General features: G+C 40.3%; 1 protein-coding gene across 3 annotated transcripts; it reads right to left on the bottom strand.

Annotated features, from left to right (window-relative positions):
• Positions 1-1,137: 1,137 nt before the first annotated feature.
• Positions 1,138-11,808, bottom strand: LOC121443147 (ankyrin repeat and SOCS box protein 12-like). Of its 3 annotated transcripts, XM_041644823.1 has the most exons (4): positions 11,743-11,808; positions 7,371-7,447; positions 1,727-2,576; positions 1,138-1,299 (listed from the first exon to the last, which is right to left on the bottom strand). In XM_041644823.1, exons 3-4 carry the CDS (start codon positions 2,520-2,522, stop codon positions 1,169-1,171), a joined length of 927 nt encoding a protein of 308 aa, XP_041500757.1. In that variant the 5' UTR covers positions 2,523-2,576; positions 7,371-7,447; positions 11,743-11,808; the 3' UTR covers positions 1,138-1,168. The 3 variants fall into 3 exon arrangements, with proteins under 3 accessions (XP_041500757.1, XP_041500758.1, XP_041500759.1); XM_041644824.1 differs by lacking the exon at positions 7,371-7,447 and having other exon boundaries at positions 11,743-11,798; XM_041644825.1 differs by lacking the exons at positions 7,371-7,447; positions 11,743-11,808 and adding an exon at positions 2,956-2,971.
• Between the last annotated feature and the right edge of the window lie 938 nt (positions 11,809-12,746).

Here is a 12,746-nt window from a genome sequence, read left to right as displayed (position 1 = left end):
TTCTACTAGACACTACTCTTTGCCTATCATGCACTGCTTTTATACTCAATAAAGGGTCTACTCATTGGACAGGTGAGCAAGGAGCGAGCAAGAAGCCTAGAAGCTGGAAGCTGTACTTTGTTATATTTTTTTTTCCAAAAGAGGGACGGAACTAGAGCTCACCTGAAGTTTTAAAGTACCTTCGACTTGGCCTGCCTGAACATTGGCAGCAGCTGAAAGTTTAGGAAATGGGGGTACTAGAATCTCACTGAGGTCAGTAACAACAAGAAACAAAAGGCCAAGGGAAGATTGAATTTTGTAATGCTGCTTCTACTTATGAGTCACACCTCATAGGGAAAAGAGTCTTGGAAGAGTTATTGGCATTTGAGATGATCTATCCCAACCCTTGGCCCATTGTCTAGAAGGGAATAGTGAGGTCTGGGGAGAGAAAAGGACCTAGGCACTGTTTCTCAAACCCAGGCAACTAGAAAAAGAACACCTATGAGTAGTCTGGAGATATGGTTTACCCAAAACATAGACTCTTAATTTTGCCAGTATCTCTGTAACCTCATGTAGAAAATGGGGTTGTTTCAACCCCTCCTCATTTTTGGGTATTTGGTATATACCAATAATAGTCTCAATTGCAAATCTTTTGAAATATCCAGTGTCCATGTGTTTTTTACCGGTCAACCAGAGAATCTGTGTTTCGCGTATCATAGAAGATTGTGCTCTATTCAAATGGGTGTACATTTCTATCCCCTAGCTCAGATAGAGATAATGATATTGACTTTGAGAATAGTCAGCATGTGCTAAAGTTGAGACTAGAGAAACTGCTTGGAGTCCAAGCCTACGTCCACATACTTGGATTTTTCAAAGCCTTTATACCAGGTCAGCGAACTCTTACCAAGAGTCTTGTTGAGAAGGTGCCACAATGGGCCAGTTTCTTCTCTCTTCATCCTGTGCTTTTGAGGACCAGACTTCTGGCCATTCTTCCCTATGGCAGAACAAACCCTTTCCACAGGGGCCCTCCCCCATTCCCACACAAACAGCAGACACCATTCCTTTGCTGGGGACTTTATTATGGAGGGTAATACATCAGTGAAGTCATGAGGCATATTATATTCAAGCTACCTGGTTTACCAGGTGTCCTTTAGAGGTATCACGGGTTCCTTGGAAGGTTGAGAACTTGTCACTGGTGTTTGAGGTAGCTAATCAACACAGCAGGAATATCCAGCTGGTCGATGGCTTGTGGCTGTTTGGCCTGGATCAGGGCTCTGCAGATAACTAAACGGGCCTGAGACAGGAGTGACCGCGGGGTGGCTACGGCAATGAAAAACAGATTATGAGTATCCATTCTCAGAGTACTTTTCCTTTCCAAGCCTAAATCTACTCTGCCATGGCTACTACAGCCCGAATGCCCTCTCCCTTCTAAGAATTGTCCCAACCATCCCCCAATGCAAGGTAACAATGGAGAAACACTAGAGGTCTAGAGAAGAGACACTCAGGGCATCAAAACAACCAGTCATGGGCAGATCTAAGAGCAGAAATTCTATAAATGCTTTCTATATACCTCAGCTTAGTGACCCTTCTACTCATGTGGAATCTTTAACCTTTTCTCCACAGGACCCCAGGAGAACGAAGATGGAGCTGTCTCTACTTCAACCCAGAGGAAAGGACTTAGATGATGATTTGGAACCCTGAGACCTACAACAAAGAAGGCTATGGGGTATACAAGATCACCACTCACCTCGGGCTTGCAGCAGCAATTTGATGTCTTTATCATTTTGTGAGGTCTGGTCCAAGGGGAGCGATGGAAGGTAGATGTTAGCTCCGAAATCTATTAAAAGCTGGATGTACTCTGGATCACAATTATGATGAAGGCATATTTCAAGAAGTGTGCGAGGCTGTGGAACACGACCTAAGAGACTCTGGTCAGTGCAGTTGTAATCAGGATCTGCCCCATAGAGCAAAAGCAGGCGGAAACAGTCAAGATGCCCATAGACTGCAGCCAAATAGAGGGGACCAGAACATGAAGCTATGTTTGAGGCCCACACTGGTAATTTAGCTTTGACATTGGCCTCTGCACCATGCCCTAGGAGCTCCTGTAAGATGGCAACAGCACCATCACGTGAGGCGGTAAGAACAGGAGAGCAATTGTTGTAGATGCTACCACTAGGACAGGCGCCAGCTTCTAGAAGTGCGCGCACACATTCCAGATGACCATGACTAACAGCGGTGAAAAGTGGTGTTTGTGCTTTGACATCCAAGCTATCTACATCAGCACCATGTTCCAGGAGGACCTTCACACAGTTCAAGTGGCCATAAGAAGCTGCCAAGCGCAAGGGTGTTCCAGGTATTCCCCAGCCACTCCTGCTATTGATGAAGCGTTTATACCGCTCCTGCTGTAGAAGGTGGTCCAGGGTACAGGAGTCATTGTCATACACAGCTTGATTGAGAGCTTGTTTCTCTCCTGTGTCAGTGTCCTCCTCCTCCTTTTCAGGCTGCAGAAGAGAGAAGATCTTGGCGATGTCCATGAGACTCATTCTGGTTTATTGGAATAGGACTGTTCTCATTGTGGGTAAGCCACAATTCTAGATCTATGGGTAACAAAACAAAAACAAAAACAAAAAAACATCCCTATCAAAAATCGGGAATGCCAGACTCTATGTGTACTCTCTGACCTTTGCCATAAGGATACTCATCCATGGGTGTCCTGTTTCTCAGTTTCAATTTTAGGACTCAAGATGGCTATCAAAATAGCCAGATCATTTCACAGCTTGGAGACTTCACATACACTCTGCCTGCCCTTGAAACTCCTGGAAATTTTCCCTGAGTTTTTGGAGATTTCAAGAAGGTCATAATTAGAACTCATCTCCAAACAGACACATCTGTACTCGTCTGTGTGCCATTAGTGAATAAAGTGAAGACAAAGGCCCTCCATCCATCTGGTAGTTGCCTATTGCTGATAGGCCATACCTCGCAGCTAGAGACGTGGGAGCTGTATCTTCCTCAGTTGAGAATGTGACATTAATGAGTTAGCTTAGGTGTGGCAGTGAGCAGCTCAATAGAGTGAGAATTCATGGCATGAAACTCTTGTCCATGGGTACTCCAATCACGGTCTCATGGGGTAAGCTCTCAACTCCACCTGTTGGCATTTTAATTGAGTTTCAACTTCCTCACATCCCCTCACCCATGACTACACCAATATCCCTCTCCTGAGCTTTCTGTATTCCCCTCTCAGACTAAGACCCCATGGATCTCAGAAGGAAAGGTACCTAAGAAATAGATGCTAAGGGTATTGGCTGTTTAAATGAAGAGGTGGCATCACAATGAAAATAATCAAAATGAAGGCAGTAGATGACAGAAACAGCAGGTATACAGAGCAAGTTCTCTATGGTGATGAATAGCTTCTCCCTCAGGACTACTCCAAACCGTTGATCGCTGACACTTAGAACCTTCTGCGTTGCCATCTTTTGACTGAAGTCTTCTCCCATTTTCTGTCCAGTGCAGTCTAGGGCTTTGACTCAAACCTCAACTCTTTTCCCCTCAATAATCTTTAGGCCTCAAAAAACCACCTGTGGATTACTTATGGACTTAGCTTAAAACCTGACTGCTCCAGTCCCTCCTTAGGTTCTGTAAGTGATATTCTCTCCCTTTAGTTGTAATGGCATCAGGGTGAGCTGTAGGGTTTGCAGTGCTCAGTTCTCCCTGCTTTCCCATATTCTTCAGCCTAGGTCTCAGGGCCTCAAAGCTCCATGATTCACTGTCTAGCCCGCCCTTTTGTTTGATAGCAGCTTCAGGTAAATAAATATCTTTTTAAAGAATATTATGAGGTATGTGAGTGAGATCACTCTGTCCTTACCTGCCAGCTTCAGCTTTGTGTATGGTCTTACTATTTATTCATTCTTAGGGTGCAATGTAAGTAGAATTTGGGGAATCAGACAGACTTAGGTTTATATCAGCTCTCCAAGATCCTAACAAGGTACCTTGGGCAAGTCTCTTTTTTGTGATTTAATTTCTTTACCTACAAGACAGAAATAGTAGTTCATGCTTTGTGGGGCTTCTAGGCTAAAGATAACTACCTCTACACAAAAGCTTCCTAGATGAGCTATTTTACACTTTCAACCTCTTTACACTAGCTCCTCTCCCTCAACTAACCTGGTAAATGAAACCCCTTTCTCAATCACTCTTCTCTACCAAACAGATACATACTATTTACACACCTGCCTATTTATTTCTCTACTCTATGCAGTGTGACTCTATCCACCCTTAATCTAAGACAACTTTCAAAAGTATAATCATCGTGACTGAACCTATTGGCTGTTTTGAAAACCTTTTTCTCTTTCCTCTCTTCTTTTCTTTCTTTTTTCTTGTGGTATTGGGGTTGAACCCAGGGCTTCATGTATGCTAGTCAAGCACTTTACCACCCTCTGCTCACTTTGTAAACTTTCTGAAGTATCTGTCCTTACTGAATGTTCCATTTCACAAACCCCTATCGACTTTTTAAGGAGCATAATCCCTGATTTTTTTTCCCCTCACAGTTTTTCACTGGAATATTTATACTTCCCTGTTTTTTCTTCCATCTTCTTCATCTCAGTCCCAGAACTTAGCTTTAACCCTCACCTTTATGCTAGTGATTCCTAGGTTATTACACCATTGTCCCACCCTTGGGTCTCTTTTTAGTTCCTGGCATATATTCACTTTAAGGTCAGCAGCATCATGCTGGGACCATTACTATCATGAGACTTAATCTAGATACCAGTTCATTATCACCTGTCAAACTAAATCTCCAAGACATATCTTAGTTCCTTACCTCTTACCACTTCCATTCAATCCCATCAAGTCTAGTGGATATTTTTTTAACCTAGAGACTTTTCCAGGCCATCAGAATTTCATACCCATTCTAATATTTTATCTAGGCTTCTGTTGTCTTTTTGCTTCAACAAGTACAGTAATCTCCTAACTATAGTTTCCCTTTTCAATATCTTTCCTGTATTGTGATTAAAATGATAATATAAAAATACAAGTGTGATCTATTCTAAATCAGTTACTAAGTTATCTTTTCTTTGCTTTATTTTCTTATTTTCAGTAATGGGGATTGATTACAGAGCTTTACGCATGCTCTTGCTCTGTCCCTGAGCTACATCCCCAGCATTCTTTTTATGTTTTCATTTTGAGGCGGGGTTGGCATTAAACTTGCAAACCTCATGCCTCAGCCTCTTTAGTGGCTGCGCCTCCAGTCCCAAACAATGCTTTTGATTTCGTTCAAGTTACACGTGAAATGCTTTATATGTCATATACCTTTGTTAACCTCTCTAGCCTCATTTCACCTTTTTCTAATTATACTCTGAAATACAGTGATAAGGGATAAAAATGATACCTCTCCATGTATATCTTCCTTCTTTTCTACCACTACATGTCTTTGGAGTTAATTCCTCTATAATTTATGTTCACATCCTAATGCACTGTAAGTTCTATAGGGATCTATCTATTTTGTCCCCATTGCAAATGAAGAGGCCATGTGTGGTAGGGGCAAAACATAGGTCTGGAGTTGATTTTCAATCATGTAACTGTGTGGCCTAGGGCATTCTTAATTTCTCAATATGGACTTCCTTATCACTACGAAGAAGATAATGATAGTAATTGGAATAATTGCTTGAAATGTACTTGAGCATGGTTCTCCATAGCTAATTAGATCAAGTTCCACTTTTATTATTTTAATGACAATATAGGTCAGATGGAATTGGAAGATGGCAGAATAGGGACAAACAGCACTCTCCCAAGTCATATTTAGGAATATGAAAGAAAACATCTGATTCTTGACTTAAAAAAGAGGCAAGAATCATGGAAATGCAAGAAAGGATTATAGTAAAGAGTGGACTCAGTGATGAGAAAAATATAGAAATGTTGAATGTCAGAGGCATAAAAGAAATAAAACATTTATCAGTAGTTTCTAAAAACACTTGAAACAAAGTTTGACATTCCTTTGTGATAAATACCCTGAAGAAACCAGGGAAAAAAGAATATTATTCAACAAAATAAAGAATATATGGCAAACCTATAGCCAATGGTATACTAAATAGGGAAAATTTCAAAGAATTTCCATTAAAAAAAGATAAAGGGTTGATTTATTTTTCTATTTTTAATAAATGCAGTCCTTGAAGTCTAAGCTTGAGCATTAAACCCTCACCTGGGCAGCACAGTAGAGCTGACGTTATTGATGGGGATGGAGGTGGGGCATGGGTGAACCTGTCCCTATAAGGTAAGCATGAGAGATCTGGCCCCAGCCCTCTTCTGCCATATGGTGATGTGGGTGGAGGAGAGCTGGCCCTGAGGTATAAGAGCAAGAGAGTTGTCCCTGTCCCTTACCAGCTGCAGCACTCAGCAGAGTGGCCCCTGCACCTCACCTGGGCAACACAGTAGAGCTGGCCCTGAATGTGTAGGTGTGGGAGAGCCAAGCCTCAGGGTATGAAAGCAGGAAAACTGGCCCTGCCCCTTGCTCATCCCTGCAAGGGATGAGCTAGCTGGAGCAGTACTAAAGAGCTCAGCCTGGTGGTAGCTGTTGGTCATGATGGGAGACTGACCAAACCCTGCAACTACCCAGGCCTAAAATCAGGGTTACAAGTTTGCCTGCCTGAACATCCACCCCATCTATGATCTGCTGGATCATGAGAGGGGGCCAGTCCTGCAGACCCAAAGCTGCAGGATCTCCACAACACAGCAACAAAAGGATATCCAAGACGAGTCCCAGTGAGGATCAAGCATCAATAGTGTAAAAGAACCCAGAGGCCTGGAAGCAGACCAATGACTATTTGCAATGAACACTTGCACCTAAAGGTATATGGATAAAAGGGTCTTCTGCGTGACTCACTGTGTCACTTTATAGCTTCCATAACAAGATTTTTTTCTTTTTCACTTAAATTTTATTTTATTTTATTGGTGGGGGGAGTTGTGTCAAAGACACAAAGAATAGATTGTGGCTGACAATGGGGGCTGACTGAGAAGCCATTGATAAAGGCACTGGGACTTGTTTTTACGGCATGTTCTTACTTTTTGGGACCCTAGTCTATATGGATGCACAGCTCCCTAGGCCTGGATGTAGGGGGGAGAGCCTTGGACTTCCCACAGGGCAGGGTTCCCTGCCTTCTCTCAAGCAGGAAGGGAGAGGGAGGAGGAGGTGTGGGGGAGCAGGAGGGGATTGGGAGGAGGGAAGGAAGTGTAAATATTTGAATGGAAAAATAAAATAAAAAATAAAATAAATAAATATTAAAAAAGAATAAATAAAAAGAATTTTTTAAAAAATGGGAAAAATAAATGCAATCCTTGAAGTTTTAATAAGACAAAGAAATAAAAGGAACACAAATAAAAAAGGGGGGCAGAAATCAACTTACCTGTACAGGCAGAAGTCAGCTTACCCATACTGCATACTTTCGGACCATATGATGCTATACACAAGAAACCCTTAAGGCTTTAACAAAAAAATGAAACCCTCTCAAAATTGATAAACATGTTAAGTGTAATAGCAAGATAAAATATTGACATATAAAACTCAAGAATTTTCCTATATACTGATAATGAACATGCTGAGTAAGAAACCATGAAACTATCCCATTCACAATGGCTTCAATGGTATGGTGGTTTGAAAGAAAATGGCCCCCAAAGGGAGTGGCACTATTGAAAGATGTGGTTTGTTGGAATAGGCACGGTCTTGCTGGATGAAGTGTATCACTGTGAAGGTGGGGTTTGAGGTCTCATATATGCTAAAGCCATGCCCAGTGCCATAGTCCACTTCCTGTTGCCTGTGAGTCAAGATGTAGGACTCTTAGATGCTTCTCCAGCACCATGTCTGCCTGTAGGCTACCATGTTACACTACAGTGACAATGGACTGAACCTCTGACACTATAAGCCACCCCAATTAAATATTTTCCTTCCGAAGAGTTGCTGTGGTCATGTCATCTCTTCACAGCAATAGAAACCCTAACTAAGTCAGTGATATATCTTAGAAAAAACTTTTGATAGAAAAGTCATTTTTAGTGAAAATTTACGTAACTGAACAAAGAAACTGACAAAGACAGTAGAAAACAGAAATACCTCAAATTATCAGGGATTGAAGGAATTAATACTGTGAAAATGGCCTTCTTACCAAAAACAATCTGCTGATTTAGTTAGATTCAAATCAAAGTTCTAACAATGTTCTTCACAGAAACAAAGAATATCGTCCTAAAATTCGTACTGAAGCACAATAGACCCCAAATAGCTAAAGTCATCCTGGGTTAAACTAGCTATATTATGGTATCAAAGGATTATTTCGAATTATACCACAGAGCCACAGGAACAATTACTGCAAGGTACTAGCACTAAACCAGACACATCAACAGAATAAAAGGCCTAGAAAGAAATCCATACAGCTCCAGCCATCTGATTCTTAATAAGGCTATTATAAAAACCTAAACCACAGAAAATAAAACCTGTTAAATATTTGGTGATGGTAAAAAAATATTTGGTGATGGTAAAACTAGATATTCACATGTAGCAGAATGAAGCTAGATCTGTATCACTCCGCCTATACAAAAATCAATTAAAATGTACCAAAGATAGTAATGTAAGAGTTGAAACTCTCAAAACTAGAAGAAAAATAAGACAAACACTTCAAGAGATCAGCATTGGTAATGATTTTCTGAAAGGGACTTCAATAGCACAGGAAATAATTACAAAGAACTGGCAAATATAATTATATCAAATTAAAAGTTTTTCACCGTAAAAGGGACTATTAATGGAATGAGGACACCACTTACAGAATGGGAGAAAATATTTGCTAGGTATACACCTATCAGGTTATACATATCTAGAATAAAAAGAAATGTAAAGTAGGACTATTATATGACCCAGTAATATTCTTCATGGGTACATACCTGAAAGACTTTAAGTGAACATACCAGAGTTATTTACACATCCATGTTAATAATAGTACTATTCATGATAGCCAAGTTGTGGAATCAACTTAGGTATCCAACAATAGATAAGTGGTAAGGAAAGTGGTATGTGTAAACAAATGGAGCTTTATTCAGCCATAAAGAAAAACAAGATTATGTCTCCTGCAATAAAATGACATCATATTTTACAAAGTAAAATTCTCAGATTCAGAGAACTATATTTTTCTCACTTGTGGATCCTAGAGATTTTATATAATGCTTAAAATTATTTAAGTCTGTGAGTCAGAGTAGAAGGAGACTTTCTGGGAGAAGGAAGTGGACTAGAGAAAGAGAGTGGTAAGGGGTAAAGAAAGAGAAGGACAATGGGGTACCTATGGTCAAAGGACAGGACACATCTGGACGAAAATGCCCTTATGAAATCAAACATTATGCAATGACTATATGCTAATGAAGGCTAATTTAAATTTGATTTAGTTATGATAATTATTGATTTTTTTTCTTTCCTTTTTAAAAATTTTCTTGAGACAAAGTCGCTCTATGATGCTCTGCTTGTCCTGGAACCTGCTATGTAGATCAGGCTAGCCTAGAACCCACAGAGATTCATTTGTCTCTGCCTCCTCAATGCTGGGTTTAAAGAGGTGCACTACAAGACCTGGCTTTGATTATTGCTTTCTATTACTATTCTCTACTTTGTGGTTAAGTTTCCTCATCTATAGACACAAATGATAGTTCATGCTTCAAGGGAGAAATAATTACTCCTATAATACTTTCTATAACTCCTATTTCTTCATAATAGATCTTTTTCATCAACTACTTTAGGGAACAAATTAGAAAACCAACTATAGTACATATGTTGTGGTTTTCTATGATTACTGTTCCCTACTTAATATTTTAAAAACTCGGAGCTAGAATGGATCTTATTGATAAGTTAATTTTTTCTCCTTAGACATGGGGGATTCAAAGTTTAGAGGATTCCCAGAACTTTTCTAATACCATATCATTGTTATTGTGAATTATCTTGTTATCACGAACCAAGAAAATATCTGCAAACTTATGCTTTCCAAAGGTATGTCACATAGTGGCATAAACAATACCCTCATTTTAAAAATGGTAGAAACTAGAGCTTGGAAGTTCATACATTTGTGAAATGCCTTACACCAGCCAGATGCATTCTACCCGAACTAGAAATAAAATCTAGATCTCTCTACTTTTGACCCCCCTTTCTTGGACTGTAACATGAAGCATAGATGCATTCCTCTCTCTTGCTTCATGTTGAGTTACCCTGTAGCTTTTAGCTTTTGAGTATCATATTGAATTTCAGGAACTTTTATTTTATTTTATTACTTTTAAAAAAATGATCTTTTCTCATTTTACATACCTGTCCCAGTTCCCACTCCCTCCCCTCCTCACACTCCCCCCCATCCCATCCCCCACCCACTCTTCAAAGAGGATAAGCCTTCCCATGACATACCACTTCTGACAGTCTATGGAGATTCCCTTCTTTCCATTTCATTTTGGGGACTTGGGTCTGCTGGGTTCTCACCTAGCTCACACAATAAGTTCACCATACAGTTTATATTATAATGAGCCCCAGAGGGAAAGATGTCATGTCTGCTTGCACTTGAGTAAAGTGTGCCTCAATTAGATAAGAACAAGAAAATCCAGGAGTCTATTATGTAGCTTTACCTTGCTCTAGATTATTAATAAACAGTTAATATATGTATACTGTAAACAAAGAGTTTCTTTTTAATTTCCAGAGTGTAGTTATTTAAAACATTTCCTTTGTGACACTGATAATGGTAAAGTCAAAGTCCATGGGTCCTTTCTGTTGTGCTTTTAGTATATAAAGTAATATGTACATGGTCAAAGAACCAACTATCTTGAAATGTGGTTATCAAATCGTTTTTAACACTGTGAGCTATAGTAAATAACAAGATCTATTAATAATTTGTAAGTGGTGGTTGACGGTCAATGTAATTTCAGGACCTCTGCCACACTGTAATATGATATGTTTGTGATTTATTCTGGTGAGCAAGTCATACAAAATTGTAACACTACCACCACTTGTTGCCTACCTTTATCTTAGAAAAATGTTCTGAATTTCAGTTAGAGGTTAAAAGTTAGGCGACAACAGGCAATTGCTTATTTATCCAAGTTTATTTTTTTTTAAATAACTCTTCATATGTTCTCTAACGCTTTCTTAGAATCCATGTACCCAGAGTAAGAACTCTTATAGGGAGAGTGGATGGCTTCATGGGAGCTAGAACATTCCTTAAGACATTATTAGACTATTATTACTCTTCACCTCCTTTATTCCATCTTAAGAAACTCTGTTCTTATGGCCTTAAGCCCACTCTACTGCAAACTCCCAGTCATGCAAATGCCATGTTGGGACATATGAACAAACTTTTAACCTTACCTCTGTGGCAGATAACCACATATATTCCTGAATAAGTACGTGTATCCACTCATTGTGGCCCATGCCTGGTATCCTAGCACTAGGGAGTCTGAGGCCGAATTTCCACTTTGAAGATGTTCAAGCAAGACTATGCATGCGGTAGAGCGAGATCCTGTATCAAATATCACCACCACCATCAAAATCAAACAGAAAACATTTTTGAAATTAAAAAAAAAACGAGACCCAAACAATACAAAACAAAGTAACAAAAGATCGCAGACACACTTTGGGACAGACAAAGCAAGAAGCTCACATGATATCCTTCTTCCCTTCTAAAGAGTCTTTCCTTTCTACCTTCTAAGCGCTCCCAGATGCTGGCCCCAACAAGAAGAGCAGGACTTACGACAGAAAGTTAGGTTCCAGATACTCACAGGACTTCAGCTCGAGCTTGCACGGAATGGGAAGTTGCAGTCCTAGCCCCTCTGTGACACACCAAGGTCCTAGTTGACTGTCTTCAGAGAGCCACTATCACCCAGGCTGGAGCTGTTTGGCCCCTCGGTTCTCAGTGGAAAGACTAGGCATTGCTCCCTGGGCTGATTTATTCTAGGTGCCTATTTTTAGTCCGCCCTCCTTCTCCCTCCCTTGGCTGTGTTATCTTACCAGTGACATTCTGGGAGTGATCCCAGCAAGGGGAGGGGGGACTGCCATGGGGAAGCCCTAGAAGGGCTGTTTGACAGATAGGAATCTGGTATGGCTGAAACATGCTCTCAGTATGTCCTCACATACTCTGTCACAGTGCTCACTAGGGCACAAAGATAAGGGTGTTGAGCAGTAGACATTCCAGTGTGTCACAAAGGGGCCGGAGAAATGCTGGCTTCACCTAACTAGGTCACCTTCCTCTGGACTGTAACTTTTATACTTACTTCTCCCCCAATGATACTCTATTTTTCTTTCTTTGGGGCTCTACAATATGTCACCCCAATCTCTATTGACTCAAGTGGAGGATGAGTAGGGGTAAACCTCATACTGGAATGAGCTGTTGTCTCTAAAGCTTAAGCAAATCTTGCTGTCTCATAAAGGACCCTCCTCAACTGCTCATCAGTCTGAAGGTGCTATTTTCTTACTCAGAGGCAATGCCTCCAGATTAATGTAGGCAGCATTAGGAACTTCGTCAAAATCACAGTTCCTAAGTATATCCTTTTCTCTCTCTGATTACCTTGAAATGATGGAAATGGTACAAAACTAATTTTATAAATAACTATATCATCAATTTTAGACATTACAAATAAATGTGGAGCCAGTATCCTGCCTCCCTCTGGGATAAAAGCGAGCCTTTCTGTTTGGATTTGAGGCCCATTCCTTGAATGGGAATTCATATATGGTACTATAAACCTGGTCAAAAGCCTGAGGCTAAGAAGTTCATAAGACCTAGTGG

The sequence above is a fragment of the Microtus oregoni genome, unplaced genomic scaffold (genome assembly GCF_018167655.1).
Source record: "Microtus oregoni isolate MIOR12 unplaced genomic scaffold, Mior012 000100F_ref0000014, whole genome shotgun sequence".
NCBI lineage: Eukaryota > Metazoa > Chordata > Mammalia > Rodentia > Cricetidae > Microtus > Microtus oregoni.
This window is presented reverse-complemented; position numbering and strand designations above follow the sequence as displayed.

What these genes read in the sequence shown, in the direction of transcription:
- LOC121443147 (XM_041644823.1), bottom strand. Translation starts at nt 2,522, where the DNA reads ATGAGTCTCATGGACATCGCCAAGATCTTCTCTCTTCTGCAGCCTGAA. An exon ending in ATTGCTGCTGCAAGCCCGAG is followed by an intron (nt 1,300 to 1,726) that starts GTGAGTGGTGAT and finishes TCATTGCCGTAG; the next exon opens with CCACCCCGCGGTCACTCCTG.